The following is a 24,917-nucleotide window of genomic DNA, read 5'->3' as shown; positions in this document are numbered from 1 at the left end:
AAACAAGCACCCCGCCCTACCGTCACTTTCTTGGATGTACAAATCATCAAAACCTAACTTTTTTCCTAAGAAATTAGATTTATCCTTATTCAAGCGAGATATCGAGAGGAAAGTCACATCCGCACTCACTCGCCCCTTGAGGTCTAGGAGCTCTCAAATTGCCATGGTGGAGTACCATGACAATTCCATCTCATGTTTTTCATTGCTCTCGGCGGTACCCCTTCAGGGAGCCTTTCGATTCATGGATTGAACTTGCACTGGTACTATCTACTACCACTCCAACAGTTCCCTTAAATTTATTTTTGTTTGCGCTTTTCTAGAGGGGTTCCCCTGATGTATGTCATTCTTCTATCTCTCCTCAAACTGATCCACCATAATTGCCACAATAGTGTTTTTAGCAACATGAACAGTGGTGCCTTCAGTAGTCGGAAGGGGGACTTGTATTGCCGGGTTACCAAAATATTTCATCGTGCATTCCAACATGAACAGTGGTGCCTTCGTTTGAATTAGAATTCTCAGCAGCTCTCTTTCCCAAAATATTTCATCGTGCATTCCAACATCTTGTCTCCCATTACCATCATTTCTAGCATTCAGATTACGTGCATTTCAAAGCATCATAATTATTATTCCGCAACAGCCCATTAAACCGCCAGCTACTAGTAGGAATTACGTCAACACCCATAAGCCCTTGCCCGTGGCCTGTATCTTCAATTCCCGCCCCTCTACCTCTTTCGGTGAATCCACCTAAGTTTCCATCAGAATCTTGTACACCTTCAGGACCATGACCACCACTTCCTCGACTTCTGCATCTACCCACATCTGCTAGGATAAAATTACCCCACTCAAGACAGGTCTTGTCATGTTCACCGTCGCCACATTCTTGATGGAAACAACAAAGCAGACCGCAGTTGCCACCAAAGATAGGAAGTTTTTCATACTTCAATTGGTACCACTCCTTCTCTTCCCCTTTTGTAATGGGTACAAACCTTATAATCTTGTACACCTTCAGGACCATGACCACCACTTCCTCGACTTCTGCATCTACCCACATCTGCTAGGATAAAATTACCCCACTCAAGACAGGTCTTGTCATGTTCACCGTCGCCACATTCTTGATGGAAACAACAAAGCAGACCGCAGTTGCCACCAAAGATAGGAAGTTTTTCATATTTCACTTGGTACCACTCCTTCTCTTCCCCTTTTGTAATGGGTACAAACCTTATAATCTTCTCGTTAACATTCATTTTAGCTCGCAAGAATTTGATTTGGACCTCGAGAATTTCTAAACACAGTTGGTAATTTTAGTTGGACCTCCAAAATTTCTCCCATGGATCTACACACCATGTAATTATCTGATCATGCAACAATTGTCTACTTATTAGCCTATGCACTTGCGCCCGACTTGTCAAGAATCACTTGGCTAAATCCCCATTCACACGGCTATCGTCGGACCACACGCGCTTCGGTCACACTCACAGCCCGCACCAACTGAGCACAGCCGGCCGGAGGGCGAGATGACGGCGGCCAGCCTCCTCCGCCGCCTCCTCCCCAGATCGCCGCCGGCGCCAGAGCAGAAAGGCAAAGATCCCCTCGTATGCAGCCCCCCCGTCCTCCCGCGCGACTCCGTGGCATGCAGTTGCTTGCGCCGCCTCCTCTTCCTCTCCGACCCCCAATTCCGACGCTGCTCCCGCATCCGCCACCGCCGCGGCCCTCCCTTCCTCGGTTTCTTCATCGACCACGGCGGCGACAGCGGCGACGACGACGACGGCGACAGCGGCGGCGACGACGACGACGGCGACGATGGCTACAGCATCACCTTCGAGCCAGCTCCGGGCGCCCCCTACCGCCTCCCCCGCGGACTCTTCTCCTTGGAGCTCGACGGCTGCTACATGGCCCTAGGATGGCGCCACGGCCTCGGGCTCTTCTTCCACAAGATCCGGTTCGAGGTCCTGGTGTGGGATCCCGTCGCCGGCCACCAGCGCCTCCTGGCCGTTCCCCCGGATTTCGAGTTCCAGGGGGGCAAGGGTGATATCAGCGGCGCGGTGCTTCGCGCCGCCGGAGACGTCGACCACTTCCGGGTGGTCATGGTAGGCAGCAACGGGAAGCAGCCTAGAACAGTGCTCGCCTGCGTTTACTCGTCGGAGACCGGCGCATGGGGCGATTTCATCTCGGCGCCGCTTCCATCCGAGGGTTTGTTCATTTTCAGGTCCCAGCCCGCTGTGCTGGCAGGGGATTGCCTTCACTGGTCGCTTACCATGGCGGGTTCGAGAAGTATCCTCAAGTTTGATTTGAACAGGAAGAGCCTAGATCTGAGGCTGCTGCCAGGGGATTATTACACCCCGCTCAGTCCTGTCAAATTCGCGGTTATGCGAGCAGAGGGTGGTGGGATGGGTTTCCTCTTCTTATTCGGCTTTACCGCCGAATTATGGAGTCTGAAGCCCAATCGCGACGGTGTTATGATATGGGAGCCAGGGAGAAGTATTGAGCTGGACAAGTTACTTCGACTAAATCCAAAGAAAGATCCCCCACAGGTGATAGGGTATGCCGAGGAAAACAATGTGGTGTTCTTCTGGACAGTTGTTGGTGTCTTCATGGTCCATCTTGAGTCATGGCGGTTCAAGAAGCTCTCTAAGACTAGTCTCGATTCTTGGTACCATCCATTTGAAATTGCCTATCCTCCAGGTACTAGCATTCATTTGCACTCTGGATATGGCAAAACAGAGTTTATTTTTGATTACATGTTGTTCACATTCTTCCGTGTGAAATTAACGATTTTAAGTAGTTGTCATACTCGTATCATGTTTTCGTTTCAATGGACACCGAGATTGGCTTATTCTTTCTATAATATAACTGAACAAAGTTTCACTCTTGCTTGCCTACTGAAATATGCAAGAGCTGTATCATGGTAGTGTTAGCACATAGCTGCAGTGCAGTTTTTGTTTCAAGATGGGATACATAGCATTTTGAAGTTGAAGACAACTATATTAAAAATTTAAAGTTAGCTTGAACCAACTGCAATGTCAAATAGTAGCTCAATTGGCACATTTGGAAGCTTAACAACTAGTTAAATTTCTGTACTGTATTTCAATATTGTTATCTCTGCTGATCTTGCTAATAATCTGAAATCCATAACTGGGACTTGGTATGCAATTTACAAATAATTGTCCATTATCACTTGCAGTAGAGTCCTGCTGCAAGTGAAAAGCTCATTTATACCGTTATTTTTTTCCCAATAAATGGGGTTCATTTCATCGTTTCATATTACAGCTACGAGTTTATGTTAATATGTAGTTGATGCCTCCTTGTATCTATTTGGTTTTTTCTTTGGAAAGTCATTGGTTGTTTGAATTCTTATGTTTGTAAAACAGGCATTGGTGGTGGACACGATGGAGCTAAAGTTGTGAGTCATTGGTGGATGACACGATGGGCACGATACACAAAGCAATTGTTCAGTTAGATATGCTATTGTGATGTATTGGTTGAGCAGGTAAGCTTATCTTCTGCATGCAAGTTGAGGTATCTGAACTGTTTTACGAAAATGTGTCTCCTTCATTATTAACATGACTAATCCCTCCTCCTTCCTTGGGCTGGATGATCTCTTTTGCTTTTTGTCCTTGTCATTCAGATTCAACTACCTTGCAGCCAGTTTATTCCCCTTTTCTTGCATATGCCTGTGCCTTTTCAAGGATGAGAATGCTGTCATGTTAAGTGGTAGCAGAATGACATACTTGCTCTTTTGGTGCTTTGTGAAAAACTTGAATAATCTTTTCTTCATTGGTGGTTCTTGTAATTGGGTGCTGGTAGATGGTAAGGTTGTGATCGGTTTGACTGAAAATTAGGATCTGAGTGAGTGTGATCTGGTTACCGCCTTACCAGAGTGAAATCTCCTCGTATAATGAGTACCTTCATGTTCCCTTGGTACAGATTTCTGAATGACCAAATAATATCCTTTGTACTGAAATTTCTTTTCCCATTGGAACTTCTATGGACCAAAAGGAATCATACTGCATTTCTTAACATCTTCTCATAGATTCATAGTTCTTTAGTTTTTATATTATAGTATAAATACATCTGGCTTAACAAATCCTCATGACATAAATGCCTAATGGGCCATATATGCAGCTTGACTGAAGATCTTAAAAAGGTCATCTGTCATGTCTGCTTGCAAACTGACTGTTACTGTTTGAAGTACAACAAAGGCAATTCTACACTTATGCTAATTCATGTACTACAGTCTACCGCCTACTAGCAGTATTGTGCTATTTTCCCCAAAGTTGATCTGGTGATGGTAAATTTACTATAACTGCACCTAGCTAAACAAATATTGAGTAATGAAATGCCTAATAAGCTATATCAGCAACATGCCTTTGAATACACTGAAACTCAAACAGCTGATTTGCCCCTTGGCATTATCAGTAAACATCTGTGGACGGACAGTGCCTAGTCTTCGGCGGAGAATCAAATTTTACAACTGCAACATCGGATGCCATATCCCCCATTAGTGGCCAGCGTTTGTGTTGATTATGTTATAGTATTATAATTGGTGAGTGTGTTTTCTCTCTCCTTTTATTGTTTGCCATAGTTCGATCAGCATGTTAATTAGCTGATTCAAGCTGTACTATTTTCAGCACACATTCCTTCTAGTCATATATATATGCACCCAAGTCATTTGAGGTATACAAGATTTTCGATTCCCCCTGTTCTCTGTTCTTGTATACCTCCTTGTTCTTTCGATTCCCCCTGTTCTCTGTTCTTGTATTGTATACCTCCTTGTTCTTTGAATTGCTTGCTGTCAGTCCGTTGGAGTTCGAGTGAAAACCTTAGTTTTATGTTCAGTAATATGAAAGCTTATGTAGATGTCTCTCAGAAGCAAGTATTTATTCAGAGAGAATCCCCACCTCACTCCAAAGTTGGGTGGATGATTTTCACATATGTAACTGTCTCTCGGTTATATGGTTCTAATCTTTTTTCAATCTGTGTATGGTTGCTATGAGTGGAAATAATTTTGTAGCAGCAAAAATTCAAAATTTTATCGCCTCCTCCTTTTCAGGTCAGCGGCATGAGGCTTGGAGTGTGCTTCTAGAGAGTTGGACTGGAGAGACTTTGTACAGGACTTGTGAAGACTCATTTGTAGGTGTTCTCACCATGCATCTTGGTTGTGTTACTATATATGATATGGCCGTCAGACATATCAGTGTACCCATGAGAGTACTAGATATATTGCACGAACATATGTGTGCTTATGGCAGTGTTCTTCATATTTTCCATATGTAGCTACGACTTGGTTGAACAGCAAATGTGTATGCATACATCTATAGACCGTACTGGGAATATATATGGTGATTAGTAGGTAGTACTTTAGTACTATAAGCAAAGAACAAATTGATTTACCTGTTGTCAAAGATGGAAGCAGAAAGATTGTCTGAATGGGAAGATCGGCCGCTGGAAAAGAATATGCAAACTTAATAGAAGACCCGAGGGAAACAATAATACACTATCATAGCACTAAATATATTGCACAATTTCAGGATAGTAATGCAATCTGGGGCGACTGAGGTTTAGGAAAATATCAGACTTAACTAATTTAAAACTTTATACGGCAACTAATTGTGCGGTACGAAATCACTTCCCTCTCTTGATTCAAATATTTTGACATACAAGCACTAATAAGCTGCACATACGGATAAATGAAGCCTTGAGAGAAGCTAGTGAAGATCGAAAGTTGACCGTCTTAGCATCCAAATTGTGTATATTTGTGTGTGTCCAATCTGTTTAAACCTATAAAAACCAACTATTGAGATCTGTCGAACATGTACATACATGCAGTCTGTAGTTTTTCAGTCACCAAGAACTCTATCCTGTAAAGAAACTGATCGTAGCTGGGCAGATAGGAGGCCCATTGCCATACTAAATAAGGCCATTGAGGCATTAACCTGTAAAGAAACTGAAATGACTACTAAGTACTCTCTCCGTTTCTTTTTTATTGTACTTGCATATAAGATTTGTCTTAAGTCAAACTTCATAAAGTTTAATCATAATTATATACAAAATTACCATCTACAATACTAGAGATATACAATATGAAAGTTAATTCAAGTGATGCATCTAATTATACTCCCTCCGTTCACTTTTGTAAATCATTTCAGACAACTCAAAATAAGTTGTTTTATACATTGTCTGAAATGTCTTCAAGGTCTTATAAAAGTGAACAGAGGGAGTACCTTTTTTTTTGCGGGGGCATCTAATGATATCGATTTTATATTGTGATGAATGTTGATATTTTTCCTATAATCTCAGTCAAACTTTACTATGTTTGACTTGAGACAAATTTTATATGCGGACCAAAAAAAATGAAGGGAGTACTTGAAAGTGAACAATAGATCCATACTACTGCTTTTTAGACACTCGTCCTCAAAATGAACTAGACAAATGGCACTGAAATTCATCAATACATGCGACCATTCACTGAATTAACTTTTGTCATCCTCTTGTTCGGACAGAGCCTTGAGCTTTTCTCGAATTTTCTGGACCGGAGCAATAGCAGGTTGGGGCTGGAGCCACATGCAGCATCCATGGCGCAGCGGCTTCACTAACTTGGCCTCGCCATTGACGAGGCTACACCTATACAAACGGCTCATAAAGACGAAGTAGGCGCACCCGCCCTCGATGCCCAGCTGCGCAGCGTCGACGCCGAAGCTGGCCCTGGAACCGAGGAACAAGATGCGGTCGCCCAAGCTATAGGCGTCCCTCATCGCCCATCGCATCTCGCCGCCCGCTCCTTCTTCCAGCGCGTGCACCGTCACTGATAATGGCGGCGATGGGCCATCCAAGTAGTGATGACGACGCCATTCACGCTCGATGAGGATGGATGCTTGCAACAGCTCGCCGCGGGACTCGAGGGCGTAGCTGCAAAAGGCGCTGTATCGTCTGTCCTCGGCTTCACGACATGGTGTCTTGAGCTCGCCGACGGATGTGTAATGGTCGGTGTTGTCTTGGAAGTCCAGGATGCAACACCAGAACAAGTTCTGCCACACCAGGACCTTGTCGTCGTGATATGCAGCACACCAAAAGGTTGCCAACCTATTCAGTCTCTTTTTCATGACTGCCCACGCCGCCTCGCCGGGACGTAGGACGGCCGCCGTGAAGATCGCCCCGTAACCCTTCTCACAGCTGTATAGAAACACGGTGCCATCGCCATAGACGACGCCGTGGGGATTCCTCATCCGCTTGATCACATAGCTGTCAATATCATCGGGGAAGGGAGGCAGGGGCGTGGCGATGCCGGTGACCAGGTTGATTAGTTTTGGCTCAGGACCGCCGGCGAAGAGCCAGATGGCCGTGCCATCTGCGCTGGCCACCCAGTTCCTGCCGCCGCCTCCCGCGGATGGAGCCGCGGCAGCCAAGACGATGTCGTCGTTGTAATCGGAGGGGTGGCTCTCGGAAGAGACTTCGACCTCGACGTGTCCGGAGTAGACCACGGGGGAGTGCATGATCTGGCCGTCGTTGCTTGGCCAGAGGAGCCATGGCGCGAACTTGGGGCGCGTGGCTGCGGAGTGCAGTCGTTCCCGCCAGGACGTGCAGACGGCGTGGAAGCGGACGAAGTCGGCGGGGTCGTGCAGACGGGCGGAGACGGCGAGGAGCATGTCCGGCGAGAGATCGGACCACTGCCGGGATTTCCTCAGGGCGGACATGCCGCCGGGCTGCGGCGCCTGCACAGCGGTGACGGGGGTTTCCATGGGATCGGATCAGAGGGGATCAAGATGCGTAATCAAGAAGAGATCAGATCAGAGGGGCTCCATGGACAACTCAACCCTAGCGCGATTACGTCTTTTTCAGTTTGTTACCAAAAACCTGTACTGGCAGGATACCAGCGTTTCTACTCAGCCCGTTTGATCTATGGAAATCTCAGTGTTTCATCTAAAAAAACCTAATCCGCTTGGGATAGGCCAGAGGTCAATCCACTGAAAACTATTTTGGGGTCAGACGGTCAATCAATTTGTTTTCGGCCGTAGGATTGTAAAACCAATGCCTAGATGCCTCCCATGTTCATTGTTTAGTCCCGCCTTCCCCTCATCGCCGCCCACCGCCGTGGTCATCCCTCTAAGGGCATCTTCACTAGGCTCCCCAACAGCCCTCCCAGGACCACTTTTTTTGTACCGGTGGTAAAAAATCGCCCCAGCCATGCACCCAAGACCACATTTTTCGCCGGATTTGAGGAAAGTTACGGCCGGCGCTGGCATGAGAAACCCAACGCGCAGGGGGCGAGCTGGGGCGCCGGCACTACTTTTTGGCATGCACTGGCCCGCAGTCAGCCACTGTCTCCCTCTCTCTCCTCTCTTTCCACCTACCCCACGCCTCCCTGCTCCCCTCTCGATCCTCGCAGCGCCCTACCTTCTCCTCATTTCTCCTCGCCGAGCTCTCCCGCGCCTGCTCCGGGTGGCCGGCCGGCCATCCCGCCTCCGCACGCCGGCCTCGGGCCGGCTCGCCTCAGCGCCCCCGCTCCAGCCGGCCAAGGCGGCCGTCGACGCGGCCCCTTTCGCCGTGTGCCTCGACGACGACATGTCTCTGCCGGGGGCGCTGCTGCTCAACGGCGCGGGCTCAGTGCCGTCACCGTGCCGCCCCGCCAAACGGAGAGCTCGCGAAGCCGCTCCAGCCCCATTCCCGACGCCCTTCAAGGCCCACTTCTCCTCCCCTTCGCCCTCCCGGTTGGTCGGTGCTGCGGCCAGATCAGCGGCGACGGCGACGACAATAACGGGCTGGCAGAGGCCGCAGTCGACGAGGAGGAGGAGGCGCTCTGCCCCATCTGCCTCGACGCCATGGAGCTGGGCCGCGCCGTGCGCGTCCTCCCCAGCTGCAACCGCGCCTTCCACCAGGAGTGCGTCGATCTGTGGCTGGCCATCTCGTCTGGGTGGCCGCCCTGCTCCGCTCGGGCCGCACGGTCGAGCTCGTCCGGCCGGACAGCGCCATGCCCGCCTCCTGCAGGACCATGGTGCGCGCGCTCTCGCGCTTGCCTGTGCGTGGCCAAGGAGGACGGCGGCGAGTTCGCGTGCAAGTCCATCCCCAAGCGCAAGCTGCTGGCGCGAGTTGGTGCTGCCGCGCGCGCTGCTCTGCTGCTGCCGGTGCTCATCAAGGCGGGCGAGCGACGGGGCACGGCGAGTCGCGCGAGATGGCGAGGACTGCGGCGGGATCATCGTTTCGTCTTCCTCGCCTCGCCGTCAAGCTAGTGGGGGGCACAACGAGTGGATAATTTTGGCCTCCCAGACCAAAAATTTCGCCGGCAGCCCCTCAGGAGGCGAAAAACATGCCTCCTGGGGAGGCCAACGGCTGGAGATGCCCTAAACCGGTGAAGCACCAGAATTTTCCGACAAGCCCTGCAACCCCCACCACCCCGAACCATCATATCATCTTCGTCGGCTACAACTCATTGCTGGCCAAGGTCTTGCCGGTGTCCCCGGTCCTCGCTGCCGCTTGCCCCAACACAAAATTCTTGACATACATCCGGAGACGCACACATCTCAATGTGCGCATCCGGGCACATATATATTTTTCTATTTCAGGTTTTCTGTCCGCAATTTTTTTTTCGGGCTGTAGGTTTTACTATCTTCTCACATAACGGACCCGGGTGGATAATGTGTGCTTTATTTCATCTTCATGCCTAGTCGGTGAGCTTTGAAAGAGAGAGATGGAGATGAAGGGAAGGGGCCGAGTAGCGGGACAGACGAAGCGGCTGGCGAGGCGGGCAGAGTGGCTTACCGGTGGGACAAACGGATTGGCCGGCAATACAGGCAGAGTGGTTGGCTGGTGAGACGTGCAGACTGGTCGGCGAGGTGGGTAGACCGACTGGCGAGATAGGTAAAGTGGCCGGCGTCAGTGAGGTAATATCCACACACATTTATTTCCTGGAATTTTCTACCGGTTTTGATTTGTTGGTAGGTGTTATGAGAAACATAATAGAAAACAAAAAAATATTACAAATAAACCCGGGATCACTATAAAGATGCAAATATGTTTGATCTCAATTTTGTTGAGGAACGTAGTAATTTCAAAAAAAAAAATCTGCGCACACACAAGATCATGGTGATGCATAGCAATGAGAGGGGATATGTTGTCTACGTACCCTCATAGACCGTAAGCGGAAGCGTTATAACAACACAGTTGATGTAGTCGTACGTCCTCACGATCGATCGATCCTCAGCATCCAACGTACGGCACCTCCGCATTCAGCACATGTTCAGCTCGGTGATGTCCCGCGAGCTCACGATCCAGTAGAGTTTCCGGGAAGAGCTTCGTCAGCACGACGGCGTGGGGACGGTGATCATGATGCTACTGACGCAGGGCTTCGCCTAAGCACCGCTACGATATGACCGAGGTGAATTATGGTGGAAGGGGGCACCGCACATGGCTAGAGGTCAATGATCAATTGTTGTGTCCATGGGGTCCCCCCTGCCCGTTATATAAAGGAGCTAGGGGGAGGCGGCCGGCCAAGGAGGAGGGCCCGCCAAGGGGGGAGTCCTACTCCTCCTTTCCTAGTAGGAGTAGGAGAAGGGAAGGAAGGGAGAGAGGAAGAGAAGGAAAGGGGGGCTCCGCCCCCTCCTTGTCCAATTCGGACTAGAGGGGGAGGGGGGCGCAGCTGCCCTTGGCCGCCCCTCCTATTCTCCCACTAGGGCCCATTAGGCCCAATATACTCCCCCGGGGGTTCCGGTAACCCCCGGTACTCTGGTATATGCCCGAAACCTTCCGAAACACTTTCGGTGTCCGAACATAGTCGTCCAATATATCGATCTTTACATCTCGACCATTTCGAGACTCCCCGTCATGTCCGTGATCATATCCGGGACTCCGAACTACCTTCGGTACATCAAAACACAAAAACTCATAATACCGATCGTCACAGAACTTTAAGCGTGCGGACCCTACGGGTTCGAGAACTACGTAGACATAACCGAGACACGTCTCCGGTCAATAACCAATAGCGGAACCTGGATGCTCATATTGGTTCCTGCATATTCTACGAAGATCTTTATCGATCAAACCGCATAACAATATACGTTGTTCCCTTTGTCATCTGTATGTTACTTGCCCGAGATTCGACCGTCGATCTCAATACCTAGCTCAATCTCGTTGCCGGCAAGTCTCTTTAGTCGTTCTGTAATGCATCATCCCGCAACTAACTCATTAGTTGTATTGCTTGCAAGGCTTATAGTGATGTGCATTACCGAGAGGGCCCAGAGATACCTCTCCGACAATCGGAGTGACAAATCCTAATCTCGATCTATGCCAACTCAAAAAGTACCATCGGAGACACCTGTAGAGCATCTTTATAATCACCCAGTTACGTTGTGACGTTTGGTAGCACACAAAGTGTTCTTCCGGTAATCGGGAGTTGCATAATCTCATAGTCATAGGAACATGTATAAGTCATGAAGAAAGCAATAGCAGTAAACTAAAACGATCAAGTGCTAAGCTCACGGAATGGGTCAAGTCAATCACATCATTCTCCTAATGATGTGATCCCGTTAATCAAATGACAACTCATGTCTATGGCTAGGAAAATCAACCATCTTTGATCAACGAGCTAGTCAAATAGAGGCATACTAGTGACACTATGTTTGTCTATGTATTCACACATGTATTATGTTTCCGGTTAATACAATTCTAGCATGAATAATAAACATTTATCATGATATGAGGAAATAAATAATAACTTTATTATTGCCTCTAGGGCATATTTCCTTCAGTCTCCCACTTGCACTAGAGTCAATATCTAGATTACAGAGTAATGATTCTAACACCCATGGAGTCTTTGTGCTGATCATGTTTTGCTCGTGGAAAAGGCTTAGTCAACGGGTCTGCAACATTCAGATCCGTATGTATCTTGCAAATCTCTATGTCTCCCACCTGGACTTGATCCCGGGTGGAATTGAAGCGTCTCTTGATGTGCTTGGTTCTCTTGTGAAATCCAGATTTCTTTGCCAAGGCAATTGCAGAAGTATTGTCACAAAAGATTTTCATTGGACCCGATGCACTAGGTATGACACCTAGATCGGATATGAACTCTTTCATTTGCTGTTTCCGAAGCAGCTATGTACTCCGCTTCACACGTAGATCCTGCCACGACGCTGTGTTTAGAACTGCACCAACTGACAGCTCCACCGTTCAATATAAACATGTATCCGGTTTGTGATTTAGAATTGTCCAGATCAGTGTCAAAGCTTGCATCGACGTAACCATTTACGACGAGCTCTTTGTCACCTCCATAAACGAGAAACATATCCTTAGTCCTCTTTAGGTACTTCAGGATGTTCTTGACCGATGTCCAATGATCCACTCCTGGATTACTTTGGTACCTCCCTGCTAAACTAATAGCAAGGCACACATCAGGTCTGGTACACAGCATTGCATACATGATAGAGCTGAAGCATAGGGAAAACTTTTTATTTTCTCTCTATCTTCTGCAGTGGTCGGGCATTGAGTCTGACTCAATTTCACACCTTGTCACACAGGCAAGAACCCTTTCTTTGCTTGATCCATTTTGAACTTTTTCAAAACTTTGTCAAGGTATGTGCTTTTATGAAAGTCCAATTAAGCGTCTTGATCTGTCTCTATAGATCTTGATGCCCAATATGTAAGCAGCTTCACTGAGGTCTTTCACTAAAAAAACTCTTATTCAAGTATCCTTTTATGCTATCCAGAAATTCTATATTATTTCCAATCAACAATATGTCATCCACATATAATGTTAGAAATGCTACAGAGCTCCCACTCACTTTCTTGTAAATACAGACTTCTCCAAAAGTTTGTATAAAACCATATGCTTTGATCACACTATCAAAACGTTTATTCCAACTCCGAGAGGCTTGCACAAGTCCATAAATTGATCGCTGGAGCTTGCACATTTTGTTAGCTTCCTTTGGATCGACAAAACCTTCTGGTTGCATCATATACAACTCTTCTTCCAGAAATACATTCAGGAATGCAGTTTTGACATTCATTTGCCAAATTTCATAATCATAAAATGCGGCAATTGCTAACATGATTCGGATAGACTTAAGCATCGCTACGGGTGAGAAAGTCTCATCGTAGTCAACCCCTTGAACTTGTCGAAAACCTTTTGCAACAAGTCAAGCTTTGTAGACAGTAACATTACCGTCAGCGTCAGTCTTCTTCTTGAAGATCCATTTATTTTCTATGGCTTGCCGATCATCGGGCAAGTCAACCAAAGTCCACACTTAGTTCTCATACATGGATCCCATCTCAGATTTCATGGCTTCAAGCCATTTTGCAGAATCTGGGCTCACCATCGCTTCTTCATAGTTCGTAGGTTCGCCTTGGTCAAGTAACATGACCTCCAGAATAGGATTACCGTACCACTTTGGAGCAGATCTTACTCTGGTTGACCTACGAGGTTCGGTAGTAACTTGATCTAAAGTTTCATGATTAATATCATTATCTTCCTCACTAATTGGTGTAGGCGTCATAGGAACCGGTTTCTGTGATGAACTGCTTTTCAATAAGGGAGCAGGTACAGTTACCCCATCAAGTTCTACTTTCTTTCCACTCACTTCTTTCGAGAGAAACTCCTTCTCTAGAAAAGATCCATTCTTAGAAACAAATGTCTTGCCTTCGGATCTGTGATAGAAGGTGTACCCAACAGTTTCCTTCGGGTATCCTTTGAAGAAACATTTCTCTGATTTGGGTTCGAGCTTATCAGGTTGAATTTTTTTCACATAAGCATCGTAGCCCCAAACTTTAAGAAACGACAACTTTGGTTTTTTGCCAAACCATAGTTCATAAGGCGTCGTCTCAACAGATTTCGATGGTGCCCTATTTAACGTGAATGCAACCGTCTCTAAAGCATAACCCCAAAACGATAGCGATAAATCAGTAAGAGACATCATAGATCGCACCATATCTAGTAAAGTACGATTACGACGTTCAGATACACCATTACGCTATGGTGTTCCGGGTGGCGTGAGTTGCGAAACTATTCCGCATTGTTTCAAATGTAGACCAAACTCGTAACTCAATTATTCTCCTCCATGATCAGATCGTAGAAACTTTATTTTTTTGTTACGATGATTTTCCACTTCACTCTGAAATTCTTTGAACTTTTCAAATGTTTCAGATTTATGCTTCATTAAGTAGATATACCGCTCAAATCATCTGTGAAGGTGAGAAAATAATGATACCCGCCGCGAGCCTCAATATTCATCGGACCACATACATCAGTATGTATGATTTCCAATAAATCTATTGCTCGCTCCATTGTTCCGGAGAACGGCACTTTAGTCATCTTGCCCATGAGGCATGGTTCGCAAGTACCAAGTGATTCCATAAGTCCATCAGTATGGAGTTTCTTCATGCGCTTTACACCAATATGACCCAAACGGCAGTGCCACAAATAAGTTGCACTATCATTATCAACTCTGCATCTTTTGGCTTTAACATTATGAATATGTGTATCACTACTATTGAGATTCAACACAAATAGACCACTCTTCAAGGGTGCATGACCATAAAAGATATTACTCATATAAATAGAACAACCATTATTCTCGCATCAAACAAGATCCAGATATAATGTTCATGCTTAACGCTGGCACCAAATAACAATTATTCGGTCTAAAACTAATCCCAAAGGTAGATGTAGAGGTAGCGTGCCGACGGCGATCACATCGACTTTGGAACCATTTCCCACGCGCATCGTGACCTCGTCCTTAGCCAGTCTTCGCTTAATCCATAGTCCCTGTTTCGAGTTGCAAATATTAGCAACAGAACCAGTATCAAATACCCAGGTGCTACTGCGAGCTCTAGTAAGGTACACATCAATAACATGTATATCACATATACCTTTGTTCACCTTGCCATCCTTCTTATCCGCCAAATACTTGGGGCAGTTCCGCTTCCAGTGACCAGTCTGTTTGCAGTAGAACCACTCAGTCTCAGGCTTAGGTCCAGACTTAGGTTTCTTCTCTTGAGCAGCAACTTGTTTTTCATTCTTCTTGAAGTTCCCGTCTTCTTCCCTTTACCCTTTGTCTTGAAACTGGTGGTCTTGTTGACCATCAACACTTGATGATCCTTCTTGATTTCTACCTCCGCAGCCTTTAGCATTGCGAAGAGCTCGGGAATTGTCTTATCCATCCCTTGCATATTATAGTTCATCACGAAGCTCTTGTAGCTTGGTGGTAGTGATTGAAGAATTCTGTCAATGACACTATCATCCAGAAGATTAACTCCCAGTTGAATCAAGTGATTGTTATACCCAGACATTTTGAGTATATGTTCACTGACAGAACTATTCTCCTCCATCTTGCAGCTGTAGAACTTATTGGAGACTTCATATCTCTCAATCCGGGCATTTGCTTGAAATATTAACTTCAACTCCTGGAACATCTCATATGCTCCATGACGTCCAAAACGTCCTTGAAGTCCCGGTTCTAAGTCGTAAAGCATGGCACACTGAACTATTGAGTAGTCATCAGCTTTACTCTGCCAGACGTTCTTAATGTTGTCAGCAGCATCTGCAGCAGGCCTGGCACCCAGCGGTGCTTCCAGGACGTAATTCTTCAACAGTCCCAGTCCGTGTAATTGCTACCATCATCTTTCAACTTTGCTTTCTCAAGGAATGCATTAAAATTCAATGGAACAATAGCACGGGCCATCTATCTATAATAACATAGACAAGCAAAATACTATCAGGTACTAAGTTCATGATAAATTTAAGTTCAACTAATCATATTACTTAAGAACTCCCACTTAGATAGACATCCCTCTAATAATCTAAGTGATCACGTGATCCATATCAACTAAACCATGACCGATCATCACGTGAGATGGAGTAGTTTTCAATGGTGAACATCTCTATGTTGATCATATCTACTATATGATTCACGCGACCTTTCGGTCTCAGTGTTCCGAGGCCATATCTGCATATGCTAGGCTCGTCAAGTTTAACCCGAGTATTCTACGTGTGCAAAACTGTCTTATACCCGTTGTAGATGAACATTGAGCTTATCACACCCGATCATCACGTGGTGTCTCGGCACGACGAACTTTGGCAACGGTGCATACTCAGGGAGAACACTTTTTACCTTGAAATTTAGTGAGATATCACCTTATAATGCCACCGTCAAACAAAGCAAAATGAGATGCATAAAGGATAAACATCACATGCAATCAATATAAGTGACATGATATGGTCATCATCATCTTCTGCCTTTGATCTCCATCTCCAAAGCACCGTCATGATCACCATCGTCACCGGCGCGACACCTTGATCTCCATCGTAGCATCGTTGTCGTCTCGCCAACTATTTCTTCTACGACTATCGCTACCTCTTAGTGATAAAGTAAAGCAATTACAGGGCGATTGCATTGCATACAATAAAGCGACAACCATATGGCTCCTGCCAATTGCCGATAACTCCGTTACAAAACATGATCATCTCATACAATAAATATAGCATCATGCCTTGACCATATCACATCACAACATGCCATGCAAAAACAAGTTAGACGTCCTCTACTTTGTTGTTGCAAGTTTTACGTGGCTGCTACGGGCTGAGCAAGAACCCTTCTTACCTACGCATCAAAACCACAATGATATTTCGTCAAGTTAGTGTTGTTTTAACCTTCACAAGGACCGGGCGTAGCCACACTCGGTTCAACTAAAGTTGGAGAAACTGACACCCGCCAGTCACCTGTGTGCAAAGCACGTTGGTAGAACCAGTCTCGCGTAAGCGTACGCGTAATGTCGGTCTGAGCCGCTTCATCCAACAATACCGACGAGCCAAAGTATGACATGTATGACATGCTGGTAAGCAGTATGACTATCGCCCACAACTCACTTGTGTTCTACTCGTGCATAAAACATCTACGCATAAACCTGACTCGGATGCCACTAGGGGAACGTAGTAATTTCAAAAAAATTCTTACGCACACACAAGATCATGGTGATGCATAGCAACGAGAGAGGGAGAGTGTTGTCTACGTACCCTCGTAGACCATAAGCAGAAGCATTATAACAACGCGGTTGATGTAGTCGTACGTCTTCACGATCAACCGATCCTCAACAACGAATGTACGGCACCTCAGCGTTCAACACACGTTCAGCTCGGTGACGTCCCGCGAGTTCACGATCCAGTAGAGCTTCCAAGAAGAGCTTCGTCAGGACGACAGCATGGTGATGGTGATGATGATGCTACCGACGCAGGGCTTCACCTAAGCACCACTACGATATGACCGAGGTGCATTATGGTGGAGGGGGGCACCACACACAACTAAGAGATCAATGATCAATTGTTGTGTCCATGGGGTGCCCCCCTGCCCCCGTATATAAAGGAGCTAGGGGGGAGGTGATGACCCACAAGTATAGGGGATCTATCGTAGTCCTTTCGATAATTAAGAGTGTCGAACCCAACGAGGAGCAGAAGGAAATGATAAGCGGCTTTCAGCAAGGTATTCTCTGCAAGTACTGAAATAAGTGGTAATAGATAGTTTTGTGATAGGATAAATTGTAACGAGCAACAAGTAACAAAAGTAAATAAAGTGCAGCAAGGTGTCCCAATCCTTTTGTAGCGAAGGACAAGTCTGAACAAACTCTTATAATAGGAAAAACGCTCCCGAGGACACATGGGAATATCGTCAAGCTAGTTTTCATCACTTTCATATGATTCGCGTTCGATACTTTGATAATTGGATATGTGGGTGGACCGGTGCTTGGGTACTGTTCTTACTTGAACAAGCATCCCACTTATGATTAACCTCTATTGCAAGCATCCGCAACTACAACAAAAGTATTAAGGTAAACCTAACCATAGCATGAAACATATGGATCCAAATCAGCCCCTTACGAAGCAACACATAAACTAGGGGTTAAGCTTATGTCACTCTAGCAACCCATCATCTACTTATTACTTCCCAATGCCTTCCTCTAGGCCCAAATAATGGTGAAGTGTTATGTAGTCGACGTTCACATAACACCACTAGAGGCTAGACAACATACATCTTATCAAAATATCAAACGAATACCAAATTCACATGACTACTCATAGCAAGACTTCTCCCTTGTCCTCAGGAACGAACGTAATTACTCACAAAGCATATTCATGTTCATAATCAGAGGGGTAATAATATGCATATAGGATCTGAACATATGATCTTCCACCAAATAAATCAACTAGCATCAACTACAAGGAGTAATCAACACTGCTAGCAACCTACTAGCACCAATCCCGGACTTTGAGACAAGAATTGGATACAAGAGATGAACTAGGGTTTGGAGATGAGATGGTGTTGGTGAAGATGTTGATGGAGATTGCCCTCTCCCGATGAGAGGAGCGTTGGTGATGACGATGGTGATAATTTCCCCCTCCGGGAGGGAAGTATCCCCGGCAGAACGGCTCTGCCGGAGCTCTAGACTGGATCCGCCAAGGTTCCGCCTCGTGGCGGCGGAGTCTCGTCCCGAAAAGTTCCTTCTTATTTTTTCTCATCGAAAGACCTCATATAGGAGAAGATGGGCATCGGAGAGCCACTAGGGGGCCCACGAGGTACGGGGCGCGCCCTAGGGGGGGGGCACCCTCGTGAGAAGGGTGTGGGCCCCCTGGCCTTCATCTTTGACGTGGATTTTTCTTTATTTCTTTTAAGAAGTTCCGTGGAGTTTCAGGACTTTTGGAGTTGCGCAGAATAGGTCTCTAATATTTGCTCCTTTTCCAGCCTAGAATTCCAGCTGCCGGCATTCTCCCTCCTTATGTAAACCTTGTAAAATAAGAGAGAATAGCCATAAGTATTGTGATATAAAGTGAAATAACAGTCCATAATGCGATAAATATCGATATAAAAGCATGATGCAAAATGGACGTATCAACTCCCCCAAGCTTAGACCTCGCTTGTCCTCAAGCGAAAAGCCGATAAAAATAAATATGTCCTCATGTTTAGAGGTAGAGGCGTCGATAAAAATAAAATACGGACATGAAGGCATCATGATTATTCTTATAACAGCAACATATATAGATTTTGTCATATGATTACTTATGTTCAAGTGATGATCTATTCACAATGCAAAAGTATAAATCATAAACCTTATTGGACTCCGACAAACTGTAATCTCAGTCATTGAAGCAATTGCAATTTATCATAACATCGGAAAGAGTCTATGTCAGAGCTGAAAAGCAAGTCCACATACTCAACTATCATTTAGTCCTCCATAATTGCTAACACTCACGCGATACTTGTGGTTACAGAGTTTAATCGGACACAGAGAAAGATAGGGGCTTATAGCTTTGCCCCACAACCTTTTACCTCAAGGGTAATGTCAACAATAATGGTTCATGCTCCCCTACATCCAATTATATATATATATATATATATATATATATATATATATATTCCAACATGCTGAGCTTGCCAAAGGATAAAATGAAAAAGGAAAGGTGAAGATCACCGTGACTCTTGCATAAGGTAGAAGATAATAATAAAGGATAGGCCGTTCGCAGAGGGAAGCAGAGGTTGCCATGCGCTTTTATGGTTGGATGTATAAAATCTCAATGCGAAAGAACGTCACTTTATATTGCCCCTTGTGATATAAACCTTTATTATGCAGTCCGTCGCTTTTATTACTTCCACATCACAAGATCGTATAAAGCTTATTTCTCCGACACCAATCAATCATACATATTTAGAGCAATTTTTATTGCTTTGCGCTGATGAAAACTTACTTGAAGGATCTTACTCAATCCATAGGTAGATATGGTGGACTCTCATGGCAAAACTGGTTTAGGGATATTTGGAAGCATAAGTAGCATTTCTACTTGGTGCTGAGAATTCAGATAGCATGAGGGGGAAAGGCAAGCCCAACAAGTTAGAGGAACCATGACAACATACTTTATATCAGATATAAGAAAGACATAACTCATTACGTTGTCTTCCTTGTCCAACACCAACTCTTTAGCATGTCATATCTTAATGAGTGCTCCCAATCATAAAAGATGTCAATGATAATATATCTATATGTGAAACCTCTCTTTCCTTATTACTTCCTATTAATTGAAACAATGACCAAAGCTATGTCTGTCAACTCCCAACAACTTTTAATCATCATACTCTTTCTATGTGAAGTCATTACTCTCAATAATATCAATATGAACTTTTTGTTTCTTTTATTCCTTTCTTCTTTCTTTTATTCACCCAAGATCATGGCAAAATAATCAAGCCCTTGACTCAACACTAATCTTTATTATATATAGCTCACGGACTCGATTACATAGAGAGATCATAAAGCAAAACTCAAAACTAGATCATGCCATAAACTTTATTCTACTAGATCAAGATACTACTAATAGGATCGAACTAAGAAAAATGGTAAAAATAGGAGTTGTGATTGTGATACGATACCAGGGCACCTCCCCCAAGCTTGGCAGTTGCCAAGGCGAGTGCCCATACCCATGTGATTATGTCTCCTTCTTTGTTGTTGGTGTAATATTTTTGGCGATTATTCCCCTCAGGATGTGGTTCTCCTCCTTGAGCTTGTTGACTTGCTGTTTGAGGTCCATTATTTCCTTACGAAGCTTTCCTATGACAGCTAAAGCTCCTTGCACCCAAGGGTGTTGCATAGCTGCGGGAGAACAAGTGACACTCCTCTTCATATTTTCATAAGAAAGAAATCTAACATTATAAGGGATAACTGAATTTGGAATAGCTGAGCTCTGTAGTTCTCCCATCGTGAGCCCAGCTCGGAGGCGAGAGGTGACTTCTTCATCCTCCATGGCATCTACTCTCATCAAGTCAGCCTCCATCTCTTCCTCCGTTGCTGGCCCAAAGTGGTCAGCGTCGCTGTTTGCCCTTGGTTCTGGTGCCGGATTAGATACCCGGCTCTCCCCGATTGACTCTTGAGAAGACATCTTGTTCTTATCTGCAGCAGCAACAGCTCGAAAACAAAAACCAGAAGATTTTTGCGTGATAAGGGAATCAAAACTTCGGGAGAATATATAATAAATTATTACCGACCAAAATACGTATCATGCAAGAAAACAGAGTCCGGAGGGCACACGAGGCGCTCACGAGGTAGGGGGCACGCCCAGGGGGGTAGGGCGCGCCCACCACCCTCGTGGGGCCCTGGTGTCCTTCCCGGACTGCTACTTATTTTTCTATTTTTCTAAATATTCCAAAATGGAGAAATATTGCCTTAAAAATTGTTTTGGAGTCGGTTTACTTACCGTACCACATACCTATTCCTTTTTGGAGTCTGAAACATTCCGGAAAGTGACCCTTATGTATTCCTCCGGGGTTATGGTTTCAATAATATTGGTTTCAACATTTATGGGATTACCTGAGATATAATGTTTAATTCTTTGACCATTTACCACCTTCGGATTTGTGCCCTCGAAGTTGTTGATTTTTATGGCACCGGAACGATAGACCTCTTCGATGACGTAGGGGCCTTCCCATTTAGAGAGAAGTTTTCCTGCAAAAAATCTTAAACGAGAGTTGTATAGCAATACATAATCACCTAGATTAAACTCACGCTTTTGTATCCTTTTGTCATGCCATCTTTTAACTTTTTCTTTAAACAACTTGGCATTTTCATAAGCTTGGGTTCTCCATTCATCAAGTGAGCTAATATCAAATAACCTCTTCTCACCGGCAAGTTTAAAATCATAGTTAAGCTCTTTAATAGCCCAATATGCCTTACGTTCTAGTTCGAGAGGTAAGTGACATGCTTTTCCATAGACCATTTTATACGGGGACATACCCATAGGATTTTTGTATGAAGTTCTATAAGCCCATAATGCATCATCAAGTTTCTTAGACCAATTCTTTCTAGACCTATTAACAGTCTTTTGCAAAATTAATTTGAGCTCTCTATTGCTCAACTCTACTTGACCACTAGACTGTGGGTGATAAGGGGATGCAATTCTATGATTGACATCATATTTAGCAAGCATTTTACGGAAGGCACCATGAATAAAGTGTGAACCACCATCGGTCATTAAATATCTAGGGACTCCAAACCTCGGAAAAATAACTTCCTTAAGCATTTTAATAGAAGTGTTATGATCAGCACTACTAGTTGGAATAGCTTCTACCCACTTAGTAATGTAATCAGCAGCAACTAAAATATGTGTGTATCCATTAGAGGCAGGAAAGGTCCCATATAATCAAAGCCCCAAACATCAAACGGTTCAATAATGAGTGAATAATTCATAGGCATTTCTTGACGTCTACTAACATTACCAATTCTTTGACATTCATCACAAGACAAGACAAACTTATGGGCATCCTTGAAGAGAGTAGGCCAATAAAAACCAGATTGCAATACCTTATGTGCAGTTCTATCTCCAGCGTGGTGTCCTCCATAAGACTCGGAATGACACTTGCGTAGGATCTGTTCCTGTTCATGCTCAGGTACACAATGTCTAATAACACCATCTACTCCTTCTTTATAAAGATGTGGGTCATCCCAAAAGTAATGTCTCAAGTCATAGAAGAACTTTTTCTTTTGCTGGTATGTGAAGCTACGTGGTATAAACTTAGCAACAATATAATTAGCATAATCAGCATACCATGGAGTACTACGAGAAGTACTTATAACATTTAGTTGTTCATCAAGAAAGTCATCATTAATAGGTAGTGGGTCATCAAGAATATTTTCTAACCTAGACAAGTTGTCTGCAACGGGGTTCTCAGCTCCCTTTCTATAAACAATATGCAAATCAAATTCTTGTAGCAAGAGAACCCATCTAATAAGTCTAGGTTTAGCATCTTTCTTTTTCATAAGATATTTAATAGCAGCATGATCAGTTTGAATAGTTACTTTAGAACCAACAATATAAGATCTGAACTTATCACAAGCAAATACAACTGCTAAAAGTTCTTTTTCAGTAGTAGCATAATTTCTTTGAGCATTGTCTAGAGTCTTACTAGCATAATGAATAACATTTAATTTCTTATCGACTCTTTGCCCTAGAACAGCACCTACAGCATAATCACTAGCATCACACATAATTTCAAAGGGTAAATTCCAATCAGGTGGCTGAACAATAGGTGCAGAGACTAATGCTTTCTTAAGTATTTCAAATGCTTCTACACAATCATCATCAAATACAAATGGTATATCTTTTTGCAATAAATTAGTCAGAGGCCGAGGAATATTTCAGAAGTCCTTAATGAACCTCCTATAAAAATCGGCATGACCAAGGAAACTTCTTATACCTTTGATGTCCTTGGGACATGGCATCTTTTCAATAGCATCAACCTTGGCTTTATCAACTTCAATACCTCTTTCAGAAACTTTATGCCCCAAAACAATACCTTCATTAACCATAAAGTGGCACTTTTCCCAATTTAAGACAAGATTAGTTTCTTCACATCTCTGCAAAACTCGATTAAGATTGCTCAAGCAATCATCAAAAGAGGAACCATAGATGGAAAAGTCGTCCATGAAAACCTCACAAATCTTTTCACAAAAGTCAGAAAATATAGCCATCATTCATCTTTGAAAGGTAGCGGGTGCATTACATAAACCAAAAGGCATACGTCTATAAGCAAAAGTACTAAAAGGGCATGTAAAAGTAGTCTTCGATTGATCTTTAGCCGACACAGGTATTTGAGAGAAACCAGAATAACCATCTAGAAAGCAATAGTGTGTGTGTTTGCATAATCTTTCTAGCATTTGATCAATAAAAGGTAAGGGGTAATGATCTTTCTTAGTAGCTTTATTTAATTTGCGAAAATCAATTACCATCCTATAACCTGTGATAATTCTTTGTGGAATCAATTCATCTTTATCATTAGGAACAACAGTAATACCTCCCTTCTTAGGGACACAACGGACATGACTTACCCACTCACTATCAGCAACGGGATAGATTATACCTGCCTCCAGAAGCTTTAGTATTTCTTTTCTTACCACTTCTTTCATTTTAGGATTCAGACGTCGTTGAGGATCACGAACTGGTTTGGCATCTGCATCCAAATTTATTTTATGTTGACATAGAGTGGGACTAATGCCCTTAAGATCATCAAGAGTATATCCAATAGAAGCACGGTGCTTCTTCAGAGTTTTCAATAATCTTTCTTCTTCATGCTCTGAAAGGTTAGCACTAATAATAACAGGATATATCTTCTTTTCATCAAGATAAGCATATTTAAGATTATCAGGCAAAGGTTTAAGCTCAAACATGGGATCACCCTTAGGCGAAGGAGGATCCCCTAGGATTTCAACAGGCAAGTTGTGTTTCAGAACAGGTTCCTGTTTAAAGAATACTTCATCTATTTCCCTTCTTTCATTCATGAACATATCATTTTCATGGTCCAGCAAATAGTGTTCTAAAGGATCACTAGGAGGTACTGCAATAGAAGCAAGACCAATAATTTCATCCTTACTAGGTAATTCTTCCTCACGATGTTGTTTACTAAATTTAGAGAAATTAAACTCATGAACCATATCATCCAAGCCAACAGTAACAACATTCTTTGTGCAATCTATGGTAGCATTGACAGTATTTAAGAAGGGTCTACCAAATATAATGGGACAAAAATTATCTTCTGGGGAACCAAGAACAAGAAAATCAGCAGGATATTTAGTTTTCCCACACAAGACTTCAACATCTCTGACAATTCCAATTGGTGCAATAGTATCTCTATTAGCAAGTTTAATTGTGACATCAATATCTTCTAACTCAACAGGTGCAATATCATGCATAATTTATTTGTATAAGTCATGAGGTATAACACTAGCACTAGAACCCATATCACATAAGCCATGATAACAATGATCTCCTATTTTAATAGAAATAACAGGCACGCCTACCACAGATCTATGTTTATCTTTAGCACAAGGTTTAGCAATTCTAGCAGTTTCACCTTTGAACTGAATAACATGCCCATCAATATTATCAGACAAGAGATCTTTAACAATAG

At 44.1% G+C, this 24,917-nt stretch overlaps 1 protein-coding gene across 2 annotated transcripts; it reads left to right on the top strand.

Moving 5' to 3' along the window:
• Nucleotides 1-1,404: 1,404 nt before the first annotated feature.
• On the top strand, nt 1,405-5,353 carry LOC125531918 (uncharacterized). 2 transcript variants are annotated; one of them, XM_087531182.1, is made up of 3 exons: nt 1,405-2,682; nt 3,369-3,487; nt 4,417-5,044. In XM_087531182.1, the coding sequence occupies exons 1-2, from the start codon at nt 1,515-1,517 to the stop codon at nt 3,455-3,457; spliced, it is 1,257 nt and encodes a 418-aa protein (XP_087387308.1). In that variant the 5' UTR covers nt 1,405-1,514; the 3' UTR covers nt 3,458-3,487; nt 4,417-5,044. The 2 variants fall into 2 exon arrangements, with proteins under 2 accessions (XP_087387308.1, XP_048552093.2); XM_048696136.2 differs by lacking the exon at nt 4,417-5,044 and adding an exon at nt 5,051-5,353 and having other exon boundaries at nt 1,406-2,682.
• Nucleotides 5,354-24,917: the final 19,564 nt, after the last annotated feature.

The sequence above is a fragment of the Triticum urartu genome, chromosome 6A (genome assembly GCF_056163025.1).
Source record: "Triticum urartu cultivar PI428250 chromosome 6A, HENAU_Tu73, whole genome shotgun sequence".
Lineage (NCBI taxonomy): Eukaryota > Viridiplantae > Streptophyta > Magnoliopsida > Poales > Poaceae > Triticum > Triticum urartu.
The sequence above is the reverse complement of the archived record's forward strand: the minus strand, read 5'-3'. Positions and strand labels throughout refer to the sequence as shown.